General features: G+C 43.8%; 2 protein-coding genes across 19 annotated transcripts in view; one reads left to right on the top strand and one right to left on the bottom strand.

Annotated features, from left to right (window-relative positions):
- The window catches only part of LOC110520760 (focal adhesion kinase 1), a 151,469-nt gene that overhangs the window by 64,048 nt on the left and 62,402 nt on the right, over positions 1-25,019 (bottom strand). For all 16 annotated transcript variants that reach the window (XR_016492136.1, XR_016492133.1, XR_016492131.1 and 13 more), the window contains 6 exons: positions 11,665-11,805; positions 11,110-11,187; positions 10,809-10,916; positions 9,943-10,060; positions 6,778-6,820; positions 5,869-5,930 (listed from right to left, as the gene is read on the bottom strand). Coding sequence is in view for 11 of the 16 variants with exons in the window: in XM_090221603.1 (XP_090077729.1) it covers positions 5,869-5,930; positions 6,778-6,820; positions 9,943-10,060; positions 10,809-10,916; positions 11,110-11,187; positions 11,665-11,805 (550 nt within the window). In the remaining 5 variants the exon portion in view is untranslated. The remainder of the gene's footprint in view (positions 1-5,868; positions 5,931-6,777; positions 6,821-9,942; positions 10,061-10,808; positions 10,917-11,109; positions 11,188-11,664; positions 11,806-25,019) is intronic.
- Positions 16,579-20,672, top strand: LOC110507312 (cytochrome P450 2F3). 3 transcript variants are annotated; one of them, XM_036966049.2, is made up of 2 exons: positions 16,579-16,723; positions 17,974-20,672. In XM_036966049.2, exon 2 carries the CDS (start codon positions 17,983-17,985, stop codon positions 19,459-19,461), a length of 1,479 nt encoding a protein of 492 aa, XP_036821944.2. In that variant the 5' UTR covers positions 16,579-16,723; positions 17,974-17,982; the 3' UTR covers positions 19,462-20,672. The 3 variants fall into 3 exon arrangements, with proteins under 3 accessions (XP_036821944.2, XP_036821949.2, XP_036821936.2); XM_036966054.2 differs by having other exon boundaries at positions 16,627-16,759; XM_036966041.2 differs by having other exon boundaries at positions 16,628-16,848.

Genomic DNA, 25,019 nt, shown 5'->3' with positions numbered 1-25,019 from the left:
TATCAGGATCATACAAAGTCTGCAGAGAGATTTCATTCTATCAGGATCATACAAAGTCTGCAGAGAGATTTCATTCTATCAGGATCATACAAAGTCTGCAGAGAGATTTCATTCTATCAGGATCATACAAAGTCTGCAGAGAGATTTCATTCTATCAGGATAGTACAAAGTCTGCAGAGAGATTTCATTCTATCAGGATCGTACAAAGTCTGCAGAGAGATTTCATTCTATCAGGATCGTACAAAGTCTGCAGAGAGATTTCATTCTATCAGGATCGTACAAAGTCTGCAGAGAGATTTCATTCTATCAGGATCATACAAAGTCTGCAGAGAGATTTCATTCTATCAGGGTCATACAAAGTCCATGACCACTCAGAGAAGAGAGGAAAACAAACACTTCTAAGACACGGTGCCAACATTCATCTTGTAACGGTTGTCGTCGGTGGAAGAAGAGGACCAAAGCGCAGCGTGGTTAGTGTTCATCTTAATTTAATAATAATCAAAACTGAACACTTCAAATGACAAAACAACAAACGTGACAACCTAAACAGTCCTATCTGGTGCAGCCACACAAAGACTGAAAACAACCACCCACAAACCCCAACACAAAACAGGCTACCTAAATATGGTTCCCAATCAGAGACAATGACTAACACCTGCCTCTGATTGAAACACAAAACATAGACTACCCACCCAACTCACGCCCTGACCATACTAAATAAACACAAAACATAGACTACCCACCCCAACTCACACCCTGACCATACTAAATAAACACAAAACATAGACTACCCACCCCAACTCACACCCTGACCATACTAAATAAAGACTAAACATAGACTGCCCACCCAACTCACGCCCTGACCATACTAAATAAAGACTAAACATAGACTGCCCACCCAACTCACACCCTGACCATACTAAATAAACACAAAACATAGACTACCCACCCAACTCACGCCCTGACCATACTAAATAAACACAAAACATAGACTACCCACCCAACTCACGCCCTGACCATACTAAATAAAGACAAAACATAGACTACCCACCCCAACTCACGCCCTGACCATACGAAATAAACACAAAACATAGACTACCCACCCAACTCACACCCTGACCATACTAAATAAACACAAAACATAGACTGCCCACCCAACTCACGCCCTGACCATACTAAATAAACACAAAACATAGACTACCCACCCAACTCACGCCCTGACCATACTAAATAAAGACAAAACATAGACTACCCACCCCAACTCACGCCCTGACCATACGAAATAAACACAAAACATAGACTACCCACCCAACTCACGACCTGACCCTACTAAATAAAGACAAAACATAGACTACCCACCCCAACTCACGCCCTGACCATACTAAATAAATACTAAACATAGACTACCCACCCAACTCACGCCCTGACCATACTAAATAAAGACAAAACATAGACTACCCACCCCAACTCACGCCCTGACCATACTAAATAAACACAAAACATAGACTACCCACCCAACTCACACCCTGACCATACTAAATAAAGACAAAACAAAGACTGCCCACCCAACTCACGCCCTGACCATACTAAATAAACACAAAACATAGACTACCCACCCAACTCACACCCTGACCATACTAAATAAAGACAAAACAAAGACTACCCACCCAACTCACGCCCTGACCATACTAAATAAACACAAAACATAGACTACCCACCCAACTCACGCCCTGACCATACTAAATAAACTCAAAACATAGACTACCCACCCAACTCACGCCCTGACCATACTAAATAAACACAAAACATAGACTACCCACCCAACTCACGCCCTGACCATACTAAATAAACACAAAACATAGACTACCCACCCAACTCACACCCTGACCATACTAAATAAAGACAAAACAAAGACTGCCCACCCCAACTCACGCCCTGACCATACTAAATAAAGACAAAACAAAGACTGCCCACCCCAACTCACGCCCTGACCATACTAAATAAAGACAAAACATAGACTACCCACCCAACTCACGCCCTGACCATACTAAATAAACACAAAACATAGACTACCCACCCAACTCACGCCCTGATCATACTAAATAAACACAAAACATAGACTACCCACCCAACTCACGCCCTGACCATACTAAATAAACACAAAACATAGACTACCCACCCAACTCACACCCTGACCATACTAAATAAAGACAAAACAAAGACTGCCCACCCAACTCACGCCCTGACCATACTAAATAAACACAAAACATAGACTACCCACCCCAACTCACGCCCTGACCATACTAAATAAACACAAAACATAGACTACCCACCCCAACTCACGCCCTGACCATACTAAATAAAGACTAAACATAGACTGCCCACCCAATTCACGCCCTGACCATACTAAATAAAGACTAAACATAGACTACCCACCCAACTCACGCCCTGACCCTACTAAATAAAGACAAAACATAGACTACCCACCCCAACTCACGCCCTGACCATACTAAATAAAGACTAAACATAGACTACCCACCCAACTCACGCCCTGACCATACTAAATAAAGACAAAACATAGACTACCCACCCCAACTCACGCCCTGACCATACTAAAAAAAGACAAAACATAGACTACCCACCCCAACTCACGCCCTGACCATACTAAATAAACACAAAACATAGACTACCCACCCAACTCACGCCCTGACCATACTAAATAAACACAAAACATAGACTACCCACCCAACTCATGCCCTGACCATACTAAATAAACACAAAACATAGACTACCCACCCAACTCATGCCCTGACCATACTAAATAAACACAAAACATAGACTACCCACCCAACTCATGCCCTGACCATACTAAATAAAGACAAAACATAGACTACCCACCCAACTCACGCCCTGACCATACTAAATAAAGACAAAACAAAGGAAATAAAGGTCAGAACATTCTGCATCAGAACTATCTCAACTGAACCGTGTACAACCTTATCGTGTTATAATGACAAGGTAATGACAGGGAATAAGAGAGTTATACAACATGACAATACATTCAACTACAGTGATGCCTGAGCATATCTAGCATGGGTCTTCAGAACCTTATTCCCTATGTAGTGCACTACTTTCAACCAGGGTCCAAAGTAGTGCCCTGAATAGGGTGCCATTATATAGGGAATAGGGTGCCACAACAAGACTTCTCCCCTGTACCATCATGATCATATGGGGGGACTCGAGTTTCACACAAGCATCCCTCTATTCGTTCTGAGTGTGCTGTGTCAATGGGACCATATGCACACAAGCCTGTCTGTCCCGTGCTCCACCCTGCTCCTCCCTGCTCCATCCACCCTCTCAATCAGCTCTTTATCTGACACTCACCCAGTAGTCATTAACATTCTACTGTGATGTGGGCCAGAGACTGGGGGAAGAGCTCTGTGACATTTAAACTGGAGAGATAGGATGGAGAGGACACACACACACAGACACACACACAGTCTTGCACAGCTACAGTAACCTTGTGGGGACACACAATTCAGTACCATTCAAAATCCTATTTTCCCTAACCCCTAACCCTAACCCCTGGGGTGGCAGGTAGCCTAGTGGTTAGAGCATTGGACTAGTAACCAAAAGGTTGCTGGATCGAATCCCCTGGCTGACAAGGTAAAAATCTGTCGTTCTGCCCCTGAACAAGGCCACCGTTCCCCCGATAGGCCGTCATTGTAAATAAGAATTTGTTCTTAACTGACTTGCCTAGTTAAATAAAGGTTAAAAATATATATATTATAATAATCCGTACCCTAGCCTAATTTTAATCTTAACCCTAAACCTCCTAGAAATAGCCTTTGACCTTGTTGAGACTAACAATATGCCCCCAGTTGTTCAAATGTTTGTTTGTTTACTATTAGTTAAATAGTTAAACACGTCCACACACACACACAGGCCTGTGCCCACTGACACAGTGTTAAGTTGATAGATGAGGTGCTGTGGGGTGAGGATGTATTGCCAGAGCCAGACAGTACTTGGCTGGCTGGTGAAATGTAACCTTGGGTGTAATTTGTGCCATTGGTCTTGTCTGGTCCTGATGGTTGATTCATAGTGATGTTCTACAGAGTCGTCTGATAACAGACTGATGGTTGATTCATAGTGATGTTTTATAGAGCCGTCTGATAACAGACTGATGGTTGATTCATAGTGATGTTTTATAGAGTCGTCTGATAACAGACTGATGGATGATTCATAGTGATGTTTTATAGAGCCGTCTGATAACAGACTGATGGTTGATTCATAGTGATGTTTTATAGAGTCGTCTGATTGATGGTTGATTCATAGTGATGTTTTATAGAGCCGTCTGATAACAGACTGATGGTTGATTCATAGTGATGTTTTATAGAGCCGTCTGATTGATGGTTGATTCATAGTGATGTTCTACAGAGCCGTCTGATAACAGACTGATGGTTGATTCATAGTGATGTTCTACAGAGTCGTCTGATAACAGACTGATGGTTGATTCATAGTGATGTTTTATAGAGCCGTCTGATAACAGACTGATGGTTGATTCATAGTGATGTTCTACAGAGTCGTCTGATAACAGACTGATGGTTGATTCATAGTGATGTTTTATAGAGCCGTCTGATAACAGACTGATGGTTGATTCATAGTGATGTTCTACAGAGCCGTCTGATAACAGACTGATGGTTGATTCATAGTGATGTTCTACAGAGTCGTCTGATAACAGACTGATGGTTGATTCATAGTGATGTTCTACAGAGCCGTCTGATAACAGACTGATGGTTGATTCATAGTGATGTTCTACAGAGCCGTCTGATAACAGACTGATGGTTGATTCATAGTGATGTTTTATAGAGCCGTCTGATAACAGACTGATGGTTGATTCATAGTGATGTTTTATAGAGCCGTCTGATAACAGACTGATGGTTGATTCATAGTGATGTTCTACAGAGCCGTCTGATAACAGACTGATGGTTGATTCATAGTGATGTTTTATAGAGCCGTCTGATTGATGGTTGATTCATAGTGATGTTTTATAGAGCCGTCTGATAACAGACTGATGGTTGATTCATAGTGATGTTTTACAGGTACCAATAAATTAAACCCCCCCCCCAAAAATGTGAACCTAAATCTAGGCCAGACTACACCAATATATCAGCTAGATAACCAACAAACCACATCACCAGATCCCTATAGAACCTGGTAAAAAATAGTCCCATTTGGGACTCAACCTAGGCATTGCCAGATAGGACCAGAAGACTATAAAATGTAATGTAGCTTGTATGGTGCTTCAACAGCCCACTAGGATGTGGTGAACATTGTGTAGGAAGATGGAGGCATATGTACTTTCACTATTCTACTCATACTATGTGTTCAGCTCCACCGGAGCATCAGAGTGCTCATATCAAAGCACATGTCAGACATCTAGCTGACTGATGTATTCTACTGACATCTCTGCATCCTGTCTGTCACCACTGCATGCACTAATAAACCAGTCAATTATGGGATAGTTAACATGGCAGATACTCATTTCAGTAAAGGCTTCTGTGTGGAAAACTGTTTTGTTACCATGGCAAAGACCAACAAGACAACGTATCAACAGCTTCACAGTCCCAGTACAATACCTAACCTCATCTGACCCCAAACCTCTTCTGACCCCAAACCTCTTCCGACCCCAAACCTCTTCTGACCCCAAACCTCATCTGACCCCAAACCTCTTCTGACCCCAAACCTCTTCTGACCCCAAACATCATCTGACCCCAAACCTCATCTGACCCCAAACCTCATCTGACCCCAAACCTCTTCCGACCCCAAACCCAGGAGACGTGAAAAGAGAGAGTGAGAAGGTCCTACCTGAGACACATGCAACCCTTGTCCGGACCCCCCCATCCAGACGCTTCTCATGGTTGGAGACTCTGTGGAATACAGGTTTGAACAGATGAGTGCTGTACATTTCCCTGTGAAAGGATGGTTTCTCCAGTCACCAGACAACAGAACAGAAAGACAGACTGGCCTGTCCACACTGTGGCACTATGACTGGGCTCTGTTACAGACAGTTCCAGGACCATTCCATTCACTGGCAGGGCATGTTTGGCAGGGGTGCTGCAGGGGGATCCCGATAAGTAGGCCCATCAGCACTTCCAATAGGATATGGTTAAAGGGTTGGGGGGTCAGAGGGGCGGGGACTCAAAACAGGGTCAGAGAAATTCCTCATGATTCTGCCAAAAAGAAGCAGTAGGAGGGGAGCAAGGCTTGTGTTGGTTTTCAGAGCACCTGACTGAAACATGATATGCTGCCTAGAAGAAACTTTCCAGATGAGAGAGGAGAGATAGAGAAGAGAGGAGAGATAGAGAGGAGATATAGAGAGGAGAGATATAGAGGAGAGATAGAGAGAGGAGAGATAGAGAGGAGAGGAGAGATAGAGAGGAGATATAGAGAGAGGAGAGATAGAGAGGAGAGATAGAGAGGACAGATAGATAGAGAGGAGAGATAGAGAGAGGAGAGATAGATAGAGAGGAGATATAGAGAGAGGAGAGATAGAGAGGAGAGATAGAGAGAGGAGAGATAAAGAGAGGAGAGATAGAGAGAGGAGAGATAGAGAGGAGAGAGAGAGGAGAGATAGATAGAGAGAGCAGAGATAGAAGATATAGGAGAAAGAGAGAAGAGATAGGAGAGAGAGATATAGAGGAGAGAGAGATAGAGGATAGAGAGAGAAGAGATAGGAGAGAGAGATATAGAGGAGAGAGAGAGACATGTACTTACTTCGGGGTGGACTTTGGGATGGAAGGTAGCGCTCTCTCTCCCTCTGTTGGTGATTGTTAGAGGGAGTTATATGTAGGGTTAGCAGTACAGTTACAGTCCATCAACAGGATCCATTCTAATGCCCACAGTCACACATGCATCATTATTAATATCATTTCATAATATGAGACATCAAATATGTAATATTCTTTCATTTATGAGCCTAAAGCAGAGAAGAGTCTTACTGGAAAAACATTATGCCAATTACAACATTATCACCACACCTATAATCTGAAATGAAAATCTGTTACAAAAATATGCAGTCGTGGATGAATGTGGGCTCACTTACTGACCAATGTGTATGTTTCATATGATTATGTCTTACCTTTTGGGTTTTGGGTTTGCTTTCGTGTATCGTGTAATTGATATGAATGTAGACGTGTATCGTGTATATAGATGTGTATCGTGTAATTGATATGAATGTAGACGTGTATCGTGTAATTGATGTGTATATAGATGTGCATTGTGTAATTGGTGTGTATATAAATGTGTATTTGGTAATTGATGTGTATATAGATGTGTATCGTGTAATTGATGTGTATATAGATGTGCATTGTGTAATTGATGTGTATATAGATGTGTATCGTGTAATTGATGTGTATATAGATGTGCATTGTGTAATTGATGTGTATATAGATGTGCATTGTGTAATTGATGTGTATATAGATGTGCATTGTGTAATTGATGTGTATATAGATGTGTATTGTGTAATTGATGTGTATATAGATGTGCATTGTGTAATTGATGTGTATATAGATGTGTATCGTGTAATTGATGTGACTATAGACGTGTATTGTGTAATTGATGTGTATATAGATGTGCATTGTGTAATTGATGTGTATATAGATGTGTATTGTGTAATTGATGTGTATATAGATGTGTATCGTGTAATTGATGTGTATTGATGTGCATTGTGTAATTGATGTGTATATAGATGTGCATTGTGTAATTGATGTGTATATAGATGTGTATCGTGTAATTGATGTGTATATAGACGTGTATCGTGTAATTGATGTGTATATAGATGTGTATCGTGTAATTGATGTGTATATAGATGTGTATCGTGTAATTGATGTGTATATAGATGTGTATCGTGTAATTGATGTGTATTGATGTGTTTGACAGGTCGTCATTGTAAATAACAATGTGTTCTTCATGGACACACCTGTATAACTAAAGGTTAAATAAATCCTATTACATCTATCAATCTGTGACCCTACAATCCAGCCTCAGAGCAGTGGAGTCTGGAGCTCTTTCCACCACTGCTCTAACACAGTCATGTCCATTGTCCACAGTACACAACACAGCAGCATGTCAGTCTGAACACGTCCACTACATAGAGGAAAAGGGGAATGTCTGCTCACTGTTTTTCAGACGTTCCCACTCTCTCTGTGTCGGTCTTGTTATTATCCAGATCCTGTTGTTATTGTGGGTGTGTGTAAAAGCCCTCCACTCAGTGTAAAGGTGTCAGCAGCAGTGTTAGTGTTTCAGACGTTCCCTCTCTCTCTGTGTCGGCCTTGTTATTATCCAGATCCTGTTGTTATTGTGGGTGTGTGTAAAAGCCCTCCACTCAGTGTAAAGGTGTCAGCAGCAGTGTTAGTGTTTCAGACGTTCCCTCTCTCTCTGTGTCGGCCTTGTTATTATCCAGATCCTGTTGTTATTGTGGGTGTGTGTAAAACCCCTCCACTCAGTGTAAAGGTGTCAGCAGCAGTGTTAGTGTTTCAGACGTTCCCTCTCTCTCTGTGTCGGCCTTGTTTTTATCCAGATCCTGTTGTTATTGTGGGTGTGTGTAAAAGCCCTCCACTCAGTGTAAAGGTGTCAGCAGCAGTGTTAGTGTTTCAGACGTTCCCTCTCTCTCTGTGTCGGCCTTGTTATTATCCAGATCCTGTTGTTATTGTGGGTGTGTGTAAAAGCCCTCCACTCAGTGTAAAGGTGTCAGCAGCAGTGTTAGTGTTTCAGACGTTCCCTCTCTCTCTGTGTCGGCCTTGTTATTATCCAGATCCTGTTGTTATTGTGGGTGTGTGTAAAAGCCCTCCACTCAGTGTAAAGGTGTCAGCAGCAGTGTTAGTGTTTCAGACGTTCCCTCTCTCTCTGTGTCAGCCTTGTTATTATCCAGATCCTGTTGTTATTGTGGGTGTGTGTAAAACCCCTCCACTCAGTGTAAAGGTGTCAGCAGCAGTGTTAGTGTTTCAGACGTTCCCTCTCTCTCTGTGTCGGCCTTGTTATTATCCAGATCCTGTTGTTATTGTGGGTGTGTGTAAAAGCCCTCCACTCAGTGTAAAGGTGTCAGCAGCAGTGTTAGTGTTTCAGACGTTCCCTCTCTCTCTGTGTCGGCCTTGTTATTATCCAGATCCTGTTGTTATTGTGGGTGTGTGTAAAAGCCCTCCACTCAGTGTAAAGGTGTCAGCAGCAGTGTTAGTGTTTCAGACGTTCCCTCTCTCTCTGTGTCGGCCTTGTTATTATCCAGATCCTGTTGTTATTGTGGGTGTGTGTAAAAGCCCTCCACTCAGTGTAAAGGTGTCAGCAGCAGTGTTAGTGTTTCAGACGTTCCCTCTCTCTCTGTGTCGGCCTTGTTATTATCCAGATCCTGTTGTTATTGTGGGTGTGTGTAAAAGCCCTCCACTCAGTGTAAAGGTGTCAGCAGCAGTGTTAGTGTTTCAGACGTTCCCTCTCTCTCTGTGTCGGCCTTGTTATTATCCAGATCCTGTTGTTATTGTGGGTGTGTGTAAAACCCCTCCACTCAGTGTAAAGGTGTCAGCAGCAGTGTTAGTGTTTCAGACGTTCCCTCTCTCTCTGTGTCGGCCTTGTTATTATCCAGATCCTGTTGTTATTGTGGGTGTGTGTAAAACCCCTCCACTCAGTGTAAAGGTGTCAGCAGCAGTGTTAGTGTTTCAGACGTTCCCTCTCTCTCTGTGTCGGCCTTGTTATTATCCAGATCCTGTTGTTATTGTGGGTGTGTGTAAAACCCCTCCACTCAGTGTAAAGGTGTCAGCAGCAGTGTTAGTGTTTCAGACGTTCCCTCTCTCTCTGTGTCAGCCTTGTTATTATCCAGATCCTGTTGTTATTGTGGGTGTGTGTAAAAGCCCTCCACTCAGTGTAAAGGTGTCAGCAGCAGTGTTAGCGTACCCTTTTGAACACGGACGATGAAGGACTGGGAGACTCCGTTGACCAGGCGACAGTATCCATCTATCAGGTCCGCCATGTTCTCTGCTGTGTTCAGAGACGCTGTGGTCACCGTCAGAGGCTGCAGACACACACAGATACACACACAGACAGTCAAACAGACACAGTCAGACAGACAGTCAAACAGACACAGTCAGACAGTCACAGATACACAGTCAGACAGTCACAGACAGACAGACAGACAGACAGACAGACAGACAGACAGACAGACAGACAGACAGACAGACAGACAGACGTGTTTGGTGTCACTCCAAGAGGGAGTGAGAGAGACAGAGACAGAGACAGAGAGAGAGAGAGACAGACAGACAGACAGACAGACAGACAGACAGACAGACAGACAACAAAGAGGCTTCATCAGCAGGGCTACCTCCTCCAGCTGAGACCTCCAGTTAGGACAAAGCACAGCACATCAAAGGAGAGAAGTGAGAGGACGAACACACACACACAGTCCATCAAAGAACCCATGCAGGGAGGAGTATGTTTTGCTAGTATCAGGGGTGCGTCTCCTTCCCTAGGAGAATCCCTTAGTGGTCAATCAAGTGTTTACTGCTCAGAGTTCCTCATCTGTCAACCAGCCACAGTGCTGGAAATAACTTCACTGAGGCCACTGCAGGGCATGTTACTGAATTCATACATGCTCTCACACACACACACACACACACACACACACACACACACACACACACACACACACACACACACACACACACACACACACACACACACACACACACACACACACACACACACACACACACACACACACACACACACACACACACACACACACACACACACACACACAGTACCTCAGGTGCTCCAGCCACATTGAGCAGCAGCATCCCCTGGCGCACCTTGTCCTCCGTGCTGGAGTACTGGATGGTCTGTACCTGGGTGAAGTTGGCCAGATGTGTCGGCTGAAAACACAGACAGAACAGAAAGCACAGAATGAAACATCCATGGTGGTTATCATCTTCCTGGCTAGCCTGAACGTCACGAAACGACTGAATAAGACCTGAATTGGGTAGGAAATGTAATTGTACAAAATGTACAGAAGAATGTGAATAAAAGGTGAATCAAGGAAAGGCTTGATAACTCAGCAGTACTCACAGTTGAGCCTTTGTCTGTCAGGTAGCTGATGCCCTCCTCAGGTCCAATGGCAAGCTCCACAGAGATAATCCAACTGGACTAGAATACAGAGAGATGGACACAGAGACAGACAGACAGACAGACAGGCAGACAGACAGACAGACAGACAGACAGACAGACAGACAGACAGACAGGCAGACAGTCAGACAGACAGAGAGACAGGCAGGACAGACAGGCAGGACAGACAGACAGACACAGGCAGGACAGACAGACAGACAGAGAGACAGGCAGGACAGACAGACACAGGCAGGACAGACAGACAGACAGAGGCAGGACAGACAGACAGACAGACAGACAGGCAGGACAGACAGACAGAGAGACAGGCAGGACAGACAGACAGACAGATGAAAGAAGCAACAGTGTTTGATATGCCCAGCAGGTGTCACTGTGAAACACGTCATGAAGACTACTGAGCTGAGCTCTTCCTATCTGGAACCCTGCCAGCCAGGGTTTCCCTGAGGACAGCCAAGCGTTATCACAGTGGGATGGTGAAACCTCTATCACTAGCCTACTTACCCCAAGGGCACATTTAAAACATTCCTTGTCGAATCTGTAAATGGGGGACAGGATCTCAAAGAACTTGTGAATGCTCTGTTCATCGTTTAGGTTGGCAAACTGTTTGAAGGTCTGCTGGATGAGTTTCCTTAGTGGTTTAGCCTTGGAGAGTGGAGAGAGAGAGAGATACAAAGGGTAAGGACTCCTACATGTCTTGGTAAGAAGAAAGTTACTAACAACAAATAAAGACTGAGGGTAGGAAAAATGGAACATCCTTATCAATTATAAGGCTACACCTACAAATAGTGATTATCAAAACATCATCAACACAACTAAATGATCACACAGTACGTGTTTGGATTGACTCTCAACACAAAGTCAACTCTAAGCATTATTATTCCTTAGAAGAGTCATTCCTCAGCATCCTATCAGATGACTCATAGACACATCCACACCAGGAGCCTCTGACACCACAGCCCAATAATGAGTCATGACAATAAGATAATCTGCATCCTGTGAAAGCAGAAACTCTATCTGTCTCTGCACCTTCTCCTCCCATCACTCCCACTAATTACAAGCATTCCAAAGGAAAATCACAAACAAATCACAAATCTATGCTTTGAAATTCAAAAAGTGGAAAATATAAATTGCTGAATCTAATCTGATTTTCTAGGATGACGACACTTCATTTGATCCTTGAAAACATTTACACGAATCTGAAATGGGTAAAAAAACAAGATGTTCTAATTATGCAAATATTAACTTGGAGGAGCATCAATTATGAACCGCCTAAATGGATAACAAAAATCAAGGTAATTAGTCACATGATGGGTTCTGGGATCCTGTATGAGTGCTCTCCTGTGCACATCTCTACACAACAAATTCATCTCTGTCAGTCTGCTCAATTAGTGTACAAAGCCTACTGAGTGAACCATCCATTTTCAGTTGCGTCTCGGTATCATTCATGGTGTTTCATAAATCAAAGCCTGATACCAGTTATTCTCAGTTACTGTGTCTTACACATACAGATGTAGGATCGTAATTTGACCAGTATCGCCGAAGCGAAATAATCTTGCAGCAACAGGATTTGAACGTTTAGTCCATAATGTTGCGTGATCGGTGGAAAGAATATTAGCTGGCCCAAATTAGGCTACATGAAAAGTGCAAAACTGTTAATATAAACATCTGTTTTCAGAATTGACGCCTTTCCCAAAAACGTACAGAAAAACTTAGTCTACTTCTCTGCTATTTAAATCTGAAATCAGAATAGAAATATATTCTACCAACCAAATTATAGCACTGGGGGAGGCATACAGCTCACCCCAACTCATTAAACTAACCCACTATAACAACTAACTAACCAAATTATAGCACTGGGGGAGGCATACAGCTCACCCCAACTCATTAAACTAACCCGCTATAACAACTAACTAACCAAATTATAGCACTGGGGGAGGCATACAGCTCACCCCAACTCATTAAACTAACCCGCTATAACAACTAACTAACCTAATTATAGCACTGGGGGAGGCATACAGCTCACACCAACTCATTAAACTAACCCGCTATAACAACTAACTAACCAAATTATAGCACTGGGGGAGGCATACATCTCACCCCAACTCATTAAACTAACCCGCTATAACAACTAACTAACCAAATTATAGCACTGGGGGAGGCATACAGCTAACCACAACTCATTAAACTAACCCGCTATAACAACTAACTAACCAAATTATAGCACTGGGGGAGGCATACAGCTCACCCCAACTCATTAAACTAACCCGCTATAACAACTAACTAACCAAATTATAGCACTGGGGGAGGCATACAGCTCACCCCAACTCATTAAACTAACCCGCTATAACAACTAACTAACCAAATTATAGCACTGGGGGAGGCATACAGCTCACCCCAACTCATTAAATCATTACCCATAATTCGACCATGATTACTACTAAGTTTAGATTGCTGGCTAGACTAACTTACCAACCTAAAATGGTTAGCGGACATGGGCTAATTGAATGACTGTCAGTGACTGACATAACAAGAGGATAACTGCTGATGCACAACCACATTTAGAAATGGCACCTTGTTTTTTCTACAATTCTAACTCTAAGTAGCCTAGTCTCAGTAGTAAGTAGTAAGTAGTAAGTCTCAGTAAGTTGAGACCCCGATTTCTTTTCTTCTTTCGTTTTGGGAAATTGATCCGCGGGCCTACAAAAGCTTCCTAAGACCAAATGACCAGCGTTTTGCAGAGAGCAAGACACACAAACTAATAGCACAGAACAGAAAACATGTCGATTCACATCAACGTGAGTGTAGCACCTATTTCTCAATGCCGGAAACACCTTTAATAGTAACTTAGAGCACCAAAAGAAAACATTACAAATTACAAACTCTTAAATCAATATTAATAATATTGTAATGTTGTTCTAAAAGTTGGGCTTTAGGTTTTCTTCAAATCAGCTCTATCTTCTGAAACAATCCAATAACGTCGTACAGTCAACGTCACACGGTGGAGAAATACAAAGCCAAGCTCAGCCTTCGTGTCCTCCTGGGTCACACGGTGGGGAAATACAAAGCCAAGCTCAGCCTTTGTGTCCTCCTGGGTCACACGGTGGGGAAATACAAAGTCAAGCTCAGCCTTCGTGTCCTCCTGGGTCACACGGTGGAGAAATACAAAGCCAAGCTCAGCCTTCGTGTCCTCCTGGGTCACACGGTGGGGAAATACAAAGCCAAGCTCAGCCTTCGTGTCCTCCTGGGTCACACGGTGGGGAAATACAAAGCCAAGCTCAGCCTTCGTGTCCTCCTGGGTCACACGGTGGGGAAATACAAAGCCAAGCTCAGCCTTCGTGTCCTCCTGGGTCACACAGTGGGGAAATACAAAGCCAAGCTCAGCCTTCGTGTCCTCCTGGGTCACACGGTGGGGAAATACAAAGCCAAGCTCAGCCTTCGTGTCCTCCTGGGTCACACGGTGGGGAAATATAAAGCCAAGCTCAGCCTTCGTGTCCTCCTGAGTCACACGGTGGGGAAATACAAAGCCAAGCTCAGCCTTCGTGTCCTCCTGGGTCACACGGTGGGGAAATACAAAGCCAAGCTCAGCCTTCGTGCCCTCCTGAGTCACACGGTGGGGAAATACAAAGCCAAGCTCAGCCTTCGTGTCCTCCTGGGTCACACGGTGGGGAAATACAAAGCCAAGCTCAGCCTTCGTGTCCTCCTGGGTCACACGGTGGGGAAATACAAAGCCAAGCTCAGCCTGCGTGTCCTCCTGGGTCACACGGTGGGGAAATACAAAGCCAAGCTCAGCCTTCGTGTCCTCCTGGGTCACACGGTGGGGAAATACAAAGTCAAGCTCAGCCTTCGTGTCCTCCTGGGTCACACGGTGGGGAAATACAAAGCCAAGCTCAGCCTTCGTGTCCTCCTGAGTCACACGGTGGGGGAAATACAAAGCCAAGCTCAGCCTTCGTGTCCTCCTGAGTCACACGGTGGGGAAATACAAAGCCAAGCTCAGCCTTCGTGTCCTCCTGGGTCACACGGTGGGGAAATACAAAGCCAAGCTCAGCCTTCGTGTCCTCCTGGGTCACACGGTGGGGAAATACAAAGTCAAGCTCAGCCTTCGTGTCCTCCTGGGTCACACGGTGGGGAAATACAAAGCCAAGCTCAGCCTTCGTGTCCTCCTGGGTCACACGGTGGGGAAATACAAAGCCAAGCTCAGCCTTCGTGTCCGTCCTCGTGAGTTTGTTCGTAGGTGTAAAGACAGTAACAGTATCAAGCTATCAACTGCATTTTTACTCATCTCCTTTTTGATCAACCTTTTAGTGTTTAGTGAAGTTTATAGTATGGTTGGGTTTTTTGCACACAACGAAAAATGTCCTAATAAGTTGGATAAGTCTGTGAGAATGAGGCGGGCGAATTGGGCGTCTAATCGTCAATCAGCAATCTGAGGGGCACATCCCTGAGAACTTGGCTTCTAAAGCGTCTCAAACAGCCAGCAGAATGGAGTATTGTAAACACATTTATTGTAAATAAGAATAGATATATTCTATCAAGGTCTTCGGTGAGCATGGAAGTGAACCGGGTAAGGGGTAGTATCTTTGTACGTCTGTAACTTTCTCACACATCATTGTTCACGATTCATTCATGATTCTCCATAATCATGGTAGTATCCACATTCACGTAGAAGTGTTAAGAAACATATATCTATTCTTATTTACAATAAAAGTGTTTACAATACTATTCATTTATATTGGGCACAAAATGATCTGAAACACAACCAAAGCAAATTGCGAAAGCATCCAACACGTTTGTAGAGACACAAGCTTGATGTAGTCATTGCGTGCTAGGAATATGGGAACAAATACACAACTTTTGACTACTTTAATACACTTATAAATACATTTGTCCAAATGCTTTTGGTTCCCTAAAATGGGGGGACTATGTAGAAAAAGTGCTGTAATTCCTAAACAGTTTGATATGGGTGAAAACCCTAAAGATGACAGTCTGCACTTTAACCTTATAGACATTGTATCATTTCTAATTCAAAGTGCTGGAGAACAGAGCCAAAACAACAAACAATGTGTCACTGTCCAAATACTTCTAGACCTCACTGTCCAGTAACGAAGTCGTCCTGAATACATCTGACCTGTCTTCCACCCTGGTCATAGGCCTATAGTCATGTCAAAATACGCAGAATTGCAGGAAATTATGTTTAAAACAGTAAACATTTTCCTGGGGGAAATACAAATAAAAGTTTTAAAACCGAGACAGACAAAGTATTAGATATTAGTCCTTTCCATTCCTGGTGATTTCTGCACTGTCATCTGCTTTGTTAATGTTGGCCTCAGATTCTAAAAAGCAGGAAGGGATTGGGGTGAAGGTGCAATCTGTGTAAAGTATGTCAGCACGACTCAGCAGCCAATCACATAATCCGTTGTTCACTTCTGTTCCAGTACAGTAAGTTCCAACACACACCCTTATCTCTGCAAACATCTGCATCACACACACACACACACACAGTCAGGCAGGCAACAGAGACAGAGAGCAACACAGAGAGAAGGAAAACACTAAAGATACATAGGTGGGTTAAAGAAGAAACAACAACAACGAAGATTAAGTATGTAAACACGGTTATGTGAGCTATTGGATCACTCCAATATGGTATCCTTCCGTGCCGCAGGATACATTCCGAGTAAGGATTTTCAGGTTAGTCCAGGAGTCAATTCCGATTTAATTAGAAATTCCATTTCAATTCTTGAATTCACTCCTGAAGTGGAGAATTGTTTTAAATTCAATTTTGTATTTTTTTCAGTTATGGAATTTGACTTGAATTGAAATTAGACCGTTTTTATTTTTTTTAAATTGGAAGTGAATTATAATTTTAAAAACATTTGACCTTTGGAATTTAATATTTTACATTTCCCAGTTAATGGAATTAATGCACATAGTATCAAAATGTTCTGTGGGATTTGTATTTAATAATCTACGCTCTTAGAAAAAATGGTTCCAAAGGGGTTCTTCGGCTGTCCCCGTAGGATAACCCTATTTGGTTACAGGTATAACTATTTTGGGTTCCATGTAGAACCCTGGGGAAAGGGTTCTACATGGAACCCAACAGGGTTCTACCTGGAACCAAAAATGGTTCTTCACAGGGTTCTCCTATGGGGACAACCGGAGAACCCTTTCAGGTTCTAGATAGCACCTTTTTTCTAAGAATGTATTCCTATATTTCCAGTATAGCTACAGTATAAAAGGAGGTGTCCAGTGTTTAATGTCTCTATGTATGGGACGGCAGCATTGGCAGTGTGTGTTTCAGATTGACTGCTGGGCTCCGCCTTCTGAGACGCAGGCCGCTGCCTGTGGACAGAGACACCTTGCCTTTCTCACAGCGAAACACCATACTGGACATGGTAGTTTCTCTCTGTGTAACACCGGCAGTGTAATAGAGCTGTATGTGAGTTTCTAAGGGAAAAGAGGATGGGGGTTGGAGGGGGACAACAGAGCACCTAGATGGAGAGGCTAGCTAGCTGCTCTAAGCTATTGAATAGCTGTGGGTATACGTCTGCCCTATACACTAAGATACAGACAGACAGCTCTTACCTAGAAAATCATCTCAGGAATGCGCAGAGAAAGAGAAGAGGTGGAAGTAGTGCCGCTGCAGCTATTTAAGGGGGGGTCAGCCGCAACATAACCCGGTACAGAGGACTAATCAGAAAATTCTTACTCTGAATGCATCCTGCCGCGCAGAAGGATACAATTTAGGAGTGAGTGATGCAATATGGTACTACATAAGAAGAAGAACATTAACATGAGACGTTGTTTGTTTTGCAGGCTGGAACAATGGAGATGTGTAGTAGCGTGGTGTTGGGAGGCCTGGTGTTGTTGCTTCTACTGTGGTTGTTCAGGCTGAGGAGACAGAGACATGTCCATCTACCCCCAGGACCCTGCGCCCTGCCGCTTCTAGGAAACCTGCTTCAGATTGACAAACAGGCCCCCTTCAAGACCCTCACCAAGTGGAGTGGTGTGTATGGGCCAGTGATGACAGTGTATCTTGGGCCCCAGCGAGCCGTGGTGCTGGTGGGGTACGGGGCAGTCAAGGAGGCTCTGGTGGACCAGGCTGAGGATTTCACAGGACGAGCTCCTGTCCCCTTCCTGGTCCTTGTTACCAGGGGATACGGCCTGGCCATCAGTAATGGGGAGCGTTGGCGCCAGCTGCGTCGTTTCACCCTGACCACACTGAGAGACTTTGGGATGGGCCGTAAGAGGATGGAGGAGTGGGTACAGGAGGAGAGCCAACACCTCATAGACAGTCTGGACGCCACTAAAGCCGTGCCCTTCGATCCTCATCCATTCCTGAGTCGCACCGTGTCCAACGTCATCTGCTCCCTGGTGTTTGGCCAGCGCTTCGGCTATGACGATGACAACTTCTTGCACTTGCTCAACATCATCTCAGCTGTACTGCGCTTTGGAAGCAGCCCCTGTGGACAGCTGTACAACATCTTCCCCTGGCTGATGGAACACCTGCCTGGTCGGCAGCAAGTTGTGTTCGGCCAGATGGACGAGTTGAGAGGCTTTGTGATGAAAAAGATCCACGAGCACCAGGAGACCATTGACCCAGGCAACCCTAGAGACTTCACAGACTGCTTCCTCACCAGACTCAACCAGGAGAAGGATGTGTCCTCCTCTGAGTTCCATTACGAGAACCTGGTGTCCACAGTGTTGGACCTCTTCCTTGCAGGAACAGAGACCACCAGCACCACTCTCAGATATGCCTTCATGCTGCTCCTCAAATACCCCAACATTCAGGAGCACGTTCAGCAGGAGATCGACACAGTGATTGGCCGACAGCGCGTCCCTCAGATGGAGGACAGGAAGTCCCTCCCCTTCACAGAAGCCGTCATCCACGAGGTGCAGCGCTTCCTGGACATCGCCCCATTGAACCTCCCGCACTATGCCACCAAGAATATCTCATTCAGAGGGTACACTATCCCTCAGGGCACCGTGATCCTTCCGATGCTGCACTCTGTTCTGAGAGACCAGGACCACTGGGCCACGCCCACAACCTTCAATCCCAATCACTTCCTTGATCAGAACGGAAACTTTCAGAAGAACCCCGCCTTCTTGGCTTTCTCTGCAGGTAAGCGTGCCTGTGTGGGAGAGTCTCTGGCTCGTATGGAAATCTTTCTGTTCCTGGTGTCTCTGCTGCAACATTTCTCCTTCTCCTGCCCTGGAGGACCTGACAGCATTGACCTCAGCCCAGAGTTCAGCAGTTTCACTAACGTGCCGCGTCACTACCAGCTCATCGCTACACCCCGCTGACCAGGAGGGGAATTGCAGCCGGACCACAGGAGGAGTAGAGATGAGGGAGGTAGGGACAGCACAGGAGGTTGGTTCCCATATGTCTGATGCCATTTCATAAGCTTGTTCCAGCCATTATTATTATGAGCCGTTCTCCCCTCAGCAGCCTCCACTGAGGGACGGGTGTCTATTTTTTTGTTTGTTTTTCATGACAATGTGATGCGTTGTGATACTTTGTGATGTGTGTTCTTTAACAACGAATGCTTGGAGATTTTTCTGGTCAGTATAGGTGGATCAGGAGAAACTCAGGGTCCTGGGAGTGAAGTCCTCTTTGTCCTCGTCTTGTCGTGTCCCGTGTATATATATATTTATATATTTTCTTCGCATATCTTTATATATATTTTTTCTCAAAAAATCTCAACTTCAAAACACTCTCCTGCAACCCACCTCACCAAGTAAAAAAAAAAAAGTATTATTCACCCCAAATCGGAAATCCACAATAGAAGCTAGCCAGAAGCTAGCCAGAAGCTAGCCAGAAGCTATCCAGAAGCTAGCCAGAAGCTAGTGTCAGTTTACTGGCTAACGTTAGTATTCAGCTAACCATGGTTGGTGGTCATCAGCTATCCTTTAGCTCGAAAAGCCAGTTTTGTACAACGCGACTCAGACCAGAGCATACCAGACCTATTTTCTCTAAATATCCCAAGATTTGTACCGCAAGCTCTGGACATTTACACCTGGATCTTGCAGCTAGCTAGCTGCTATCCGAGTGACTATTGCCAACGTCGGTCCCGGAGCAAACATAAATTATTCTGGAGCTAGCCAGCTAAAGAGTTCCATCAGCCACTCCTGGGCTACAATCACCTATTCGGACCGGTTTTACTGCCGACGCAGTCTCACCTCATTTGCTCATATCGTATATAGACTTATTTTTCTACTGTATTATTGACTGTATGTTTGTTTTACTCCATGTGTAACTCTGTGTCGTTGTATGTGTCGAACTGCTTTGCTTTATCTTGGCCAGGTCGCAGTTGTAAATGAGAACTTGTTCTCAACTTGCCTACCTGGTTAAATAAAGGTGAAATAAAATAGTGCTGAGGGATTAGTGCTTTTTGAGGTCAGTTCGGTTTCATCATTATTTTTTAAATCACGGTAAAATGTTTTAACATTAAATGTAGTATGTGGGTTGAATGCTGTAACACAGAATAAAACAATGAATAAAAGTCCCATGATGGTAGTGACTGTCCATTACTGCTGATCCCTTATTAACCATCATGGATTCACAGTACTTTACTTCAATAACATATTTCAGTTGTTGTGTATGTTACATTTGTTATATTTGATGACTTTATTATTTCATTCCAATTCATCATTTCATCTGTATAGAGCTGCTGCCTATGCTGTCTGACAAAATCACAATTTTAGTAGTTCTTTAAAGTAAATAAGGCAAACTTTTATGACTGCTGAACACCAATGATCAATAACTTAGATCGTATATTCAGGTAGAGATGCAGTATACGTATCAAAACGGCTGGATGTCCTTTGAGTGGTGGACCATTCTTGATACACACGGGAAACTGTTGAGCGTGAAAAACCCAGCAGCTTTGCAGTTCTTTACACGAACCAATGCGCCGGACACCTATTATCATACCCCGTTCAAAGGCACTTAAATAGTTTGTCTTGCCTAGTGCTGTGGCGGTAATGAAATGTTGTCAGACGGTTATTGTCATGCAAAAGACTGCCGGTCTCACGGTAGTTGACAGTTCATTAACATAAACAAGTTGATGTGTGTCTTCGGAACATCCAAATTTAAAAAGTCTAATAAATCAATTTATTTTACACCATCACAATAAATCCATTATTTATTTTAGTAAAAAAACACTATGATCTGAGTAAAAAGTATTCCAGAAGAACAGAATCTGAGTTGCTCTACTGTATGTTATGTGGCTATGCTCCATGCCATAGGCTGTAGGCTTGTTCATTTAACTGACAAGATATGCTTAGAAGTCCCATACCATTATTGTATATATGATTTAATAGTTAGAAGAATAGAATTTAACTGAATAAAATAGAAAGGATATTTTTCCCATTCCAGAGTGAGTGTGCATATGAAGTGGCTATGTTGAGTGTAAAAGTGAACATTTGAAACAGGTCCTATTCATTAGATTTAGAGTTACTTGGCAACTTTAGCTGTGAATGGTACAAACCTTAGAATGTCATAGAAATCAAAACATATATTGGCTGCATGTATGGAATATAGGCTATTGATGACCTGAGAAAGTCAAAAAAAATCAAGCTTGTGCTCCATTCCTTACCTCAGGCTGTTCTCTCATCAAGTCATCATATTTTCACCCAGCAGACGATTCTCAATTGAAACTTGTCTTTACTGAGATGTCAAATTAGTTTAGATTTAGAATGTCCCATTATCAAAAGGGCAGGAACAGGAACAGGGGAAAAATACATGTAATCCATATGCACTCCAATAGTGAATGGAGGCTGCGCACTCGCAACGTTTAGTCTTTCAATGATGCCAGAAAACCTACTTGGGTTTTATAGCAGAGCTGTGCTTCATGTGATATTCTGACAAACTCTGTATGCCGTGGCCTCTCTAACCCCGTTCCTGCAGCTACCCAGTGCTTACATTTGGGAAACCAAGTGAAAACTCTTCAGGAACATCGATAGTAACATGTTTTCGCAACAAAACATATTTCACTAAATTGTTGACAGCCCCTCTGTACGCTTGAGAAAGGAATGAAGGAGAGAGAGGAGGAGATGGAAACGCACGGTGGTGAGATATTCTGTATAGCTAAAGGTAATGTCATCCAATTAATTAGGAAAAAACAATCAATATTATTAGGCTATTCTAAATCATACAAAAATGCACTATAATCATAAACTAGTTGTAAGCCGCCCTTCACAATCAATGAACCAACAGCATCACTTAAGGCTTATGTGTTCTCTACCAGACTCATGGATAGAAATGTTGGAGTGTAGCATAACGTAACCAGTACATACAGTATGCATAATGATACAGTCCACACTCAAAGGCCATTACTCTAATGTGTATCATTTTGGAGTATAGAAGAGCCCATTAATACCAAAGATCTTATATCAGTTTGTTTGATGTGTTTCTGCCATGTGTAATATGTGGTGGGCTATATATTGTATAACAGCACAATCATCATTTTCATTCCGTTTAATTCAGGTTTGGGCTCATAAACCTCAGATTCAGATTATACATATTAATAATATCTATGCATATGCATAAACTCTAATAAGCATATGGGTGTTCTGAATTAATCATCACCTTATAAAGCATTGTACATTTCGTTGCAATAGGCTATGAAATAACATCCACAACGACCATGTTTTACACTCAGTTTCAACCTGCTTTTGCACTTCTTTCTTCAAATTGATGATCATGAGGCTGTTTTGATGACCAGTGTTTGATTAGATTTTTCCATTGCATTTGCATTGATATTAGAGTGGTTAGAGGGACAGTAGAGCCCTGAGTACCAGGCCATTAGGACCTGATGGAGGGACCGTAGAGCCCTGAGTACCAGGCCATTAGGACCTGATGGAGGGATAATAGAGCCCTGAGTACCAGGCCATTAGGACCTGATGGAGGGACCGTAGAGCCCTGAGTACCAGGCCATTAGGACCTGTTGGAGGGATAATAGAGCCCTGAGTACCAGGCCATTAGGACCTGATGGAGGGATAATAGAGCCCTGAGTACCAGGCCATTAGGACCTGATGGAGGGATAATAGAGCCCTGAGTACCAGGCCATTAGGACCTGGAGGGACCGTAGAGCCCTGAGTACCAGGCCATTAGGACCTGATGGAGGGATAATAGAGCCCTGAGTACCAGGTCATTAAGACCTGACGGAGAGACAGTAGATCCCTGAGTACCAGGTCATTAAGACCTGACGGAGAGACAGTAGATCCCTGAGTACCAGGCCATTAGGACCTGATGGAGGGATAATAGAGCCCTGAGTACCAGGTCATTAAGACCTGACGGAGAGACAGTAGATCCCTGAGTACCAGGCCATTAGGACCTGATGGAGGGATAATAGAGCCCTGAGTACCAGGCCATTAGGACCTGATGGAGGGATAATAGAGCCCTGAGTACCAGGTCATTAAGACCTGACGGAGAGACAGTAGATCCCTGAGTACCAGGCCATTAGGACCTGATGGAGGGATAATAGAGCCCTGAGTACCAGACATTAGGACCTGTTGGAGGGACAGTAGATCCCTGAGTACCAGGCCATTAGGACCTGATGGAGGGACAGTAGAGCCCTGAGTACCAGACCATTAGGACCTGATGGAGGGACATTAGAGCCCTGAGTACCAGACCATTAGGACCTGTTGGAGGGACAGTAGATCCCTGAGTACCAGGAAATTAGGGCCTGATGGAGGGACATTAGAGCCCTGAGTACCAGGCCATTAGGACCTGATGGAGGGACAGTAGAGCCCTGAGTACCAGGCCATTAGGACCTGATGGAGGGACAGTAGAGCCCTGAGTACCAGGCCATGAGGACCTGATGGAGGGACAGTAGAGCCCTGAGTACCAGGCCATTAGGACCTGATGGAGGGACAGTAGATCCCTGAGTACCAGGCCATTAGGACCAGTTGGAGGGACATTAGAGCCCTGAGTTCCAGACCATTAGGAGCTGATGGTCATTAGGGTAATAATGACACATGTCCTGAGGGCATAAAAGGAAATTAACACCTTCCTTCATAGGATAGGTTGATACTACCCATGTAGTAAGATGCCGAAACCTAGCAATGTTACATTGAGCTGGTTGAATGGAATATGAATGACAGTCATCCAACATACTGTAACAGACATAAGGTCATGCATATTAAAAAAAATAATCCTCCCTCATCTTAAATGAAACCAACCACCACTGGAACCAAAGTGTTGGTCAGTGTTTCCCAGGGGACAAAGATATAAAGAATATAGGCTCTCTAATTCATACCGTTGGACAAACAACACCCTGACTTACAGCACCACCACTGCTGGCTAGTAGCAATCTGTATTAGAGATCCTATTTGCTCTGCCCTAGCTCAGTACATTAGCTAAATGGCTTTTAACTAGTTAGCGATTAGCATTCATTTAGGCATATGCCAGCTTCCTAAGACTAACTGACTAGTGCTTTGCAGAGAGCAAGACACACAAACAAATAGTACAGAACAGAAAACACATGGATTCATATCAAGAAGCAACGTGGAAAGCGGTATCCTTCTTGTTTTGGAAGAATCTGTTGAGTGCATGCTGAGAGAATGTAAACAGCGAGGAAACACAGAGTTTCTAAACCCAGAGGCCCAACATCACAGTTTGGGGTTTTCTCGAAATCTAAAGGAAAAACCTAATTTGATAAACTGATATGTTTTCATTTTCATAAAAAACAACTGTATATCGAAGAATTGCCTTTGATTTGATGACCTGCACATGCGAAGATCGACACAACCATTAGACCCGATGACATGTTTCTGCACATGAGCTAAGCTTGATAATGTCACCACGACATCACCTACAAGGACGATCTGGGATTTCTAATGGAGAAGCCGTTTCTAGGCCT

Source organism: Oncorhynchus mykiss, chromosome 3, assembly GCF_057628025.1.
Source record: "Oncorhynchus mykiss isolate SJ-2025 chromosome 3, ASM5762802v1, whole genome shotgun sequence".
In the NCBI taxonomy this organism is placed as follows: Eukaryota; Metazoa; Chordata; class Actinopteri; order Salmoniformes; family Salmonidae; genus Oncorhynchus; species Oncorhynchus mykiss.
The sequence above is the reverse complement of the archived record's forward strand: the minus strand, read 5'-3'. Positions and strand labels throughout refer to the sequence as shown.

Coding starts and splice junctions, on each gene's coding strand:
- LOC110507312 (XM_036966041.2), top strand. CDS start 16,801: ATGGTATCCTTCCGTGCCGCAGGATACATTCCGAGTAAGGATTTTCAG. Junction 16,849..17,973: donor TTCCGAGTAAGGATTTTCAG/GTTAGTCCAGGA, acceptor TTTGTTTTGCAG/GCTGGAACAATGGAGATGTG.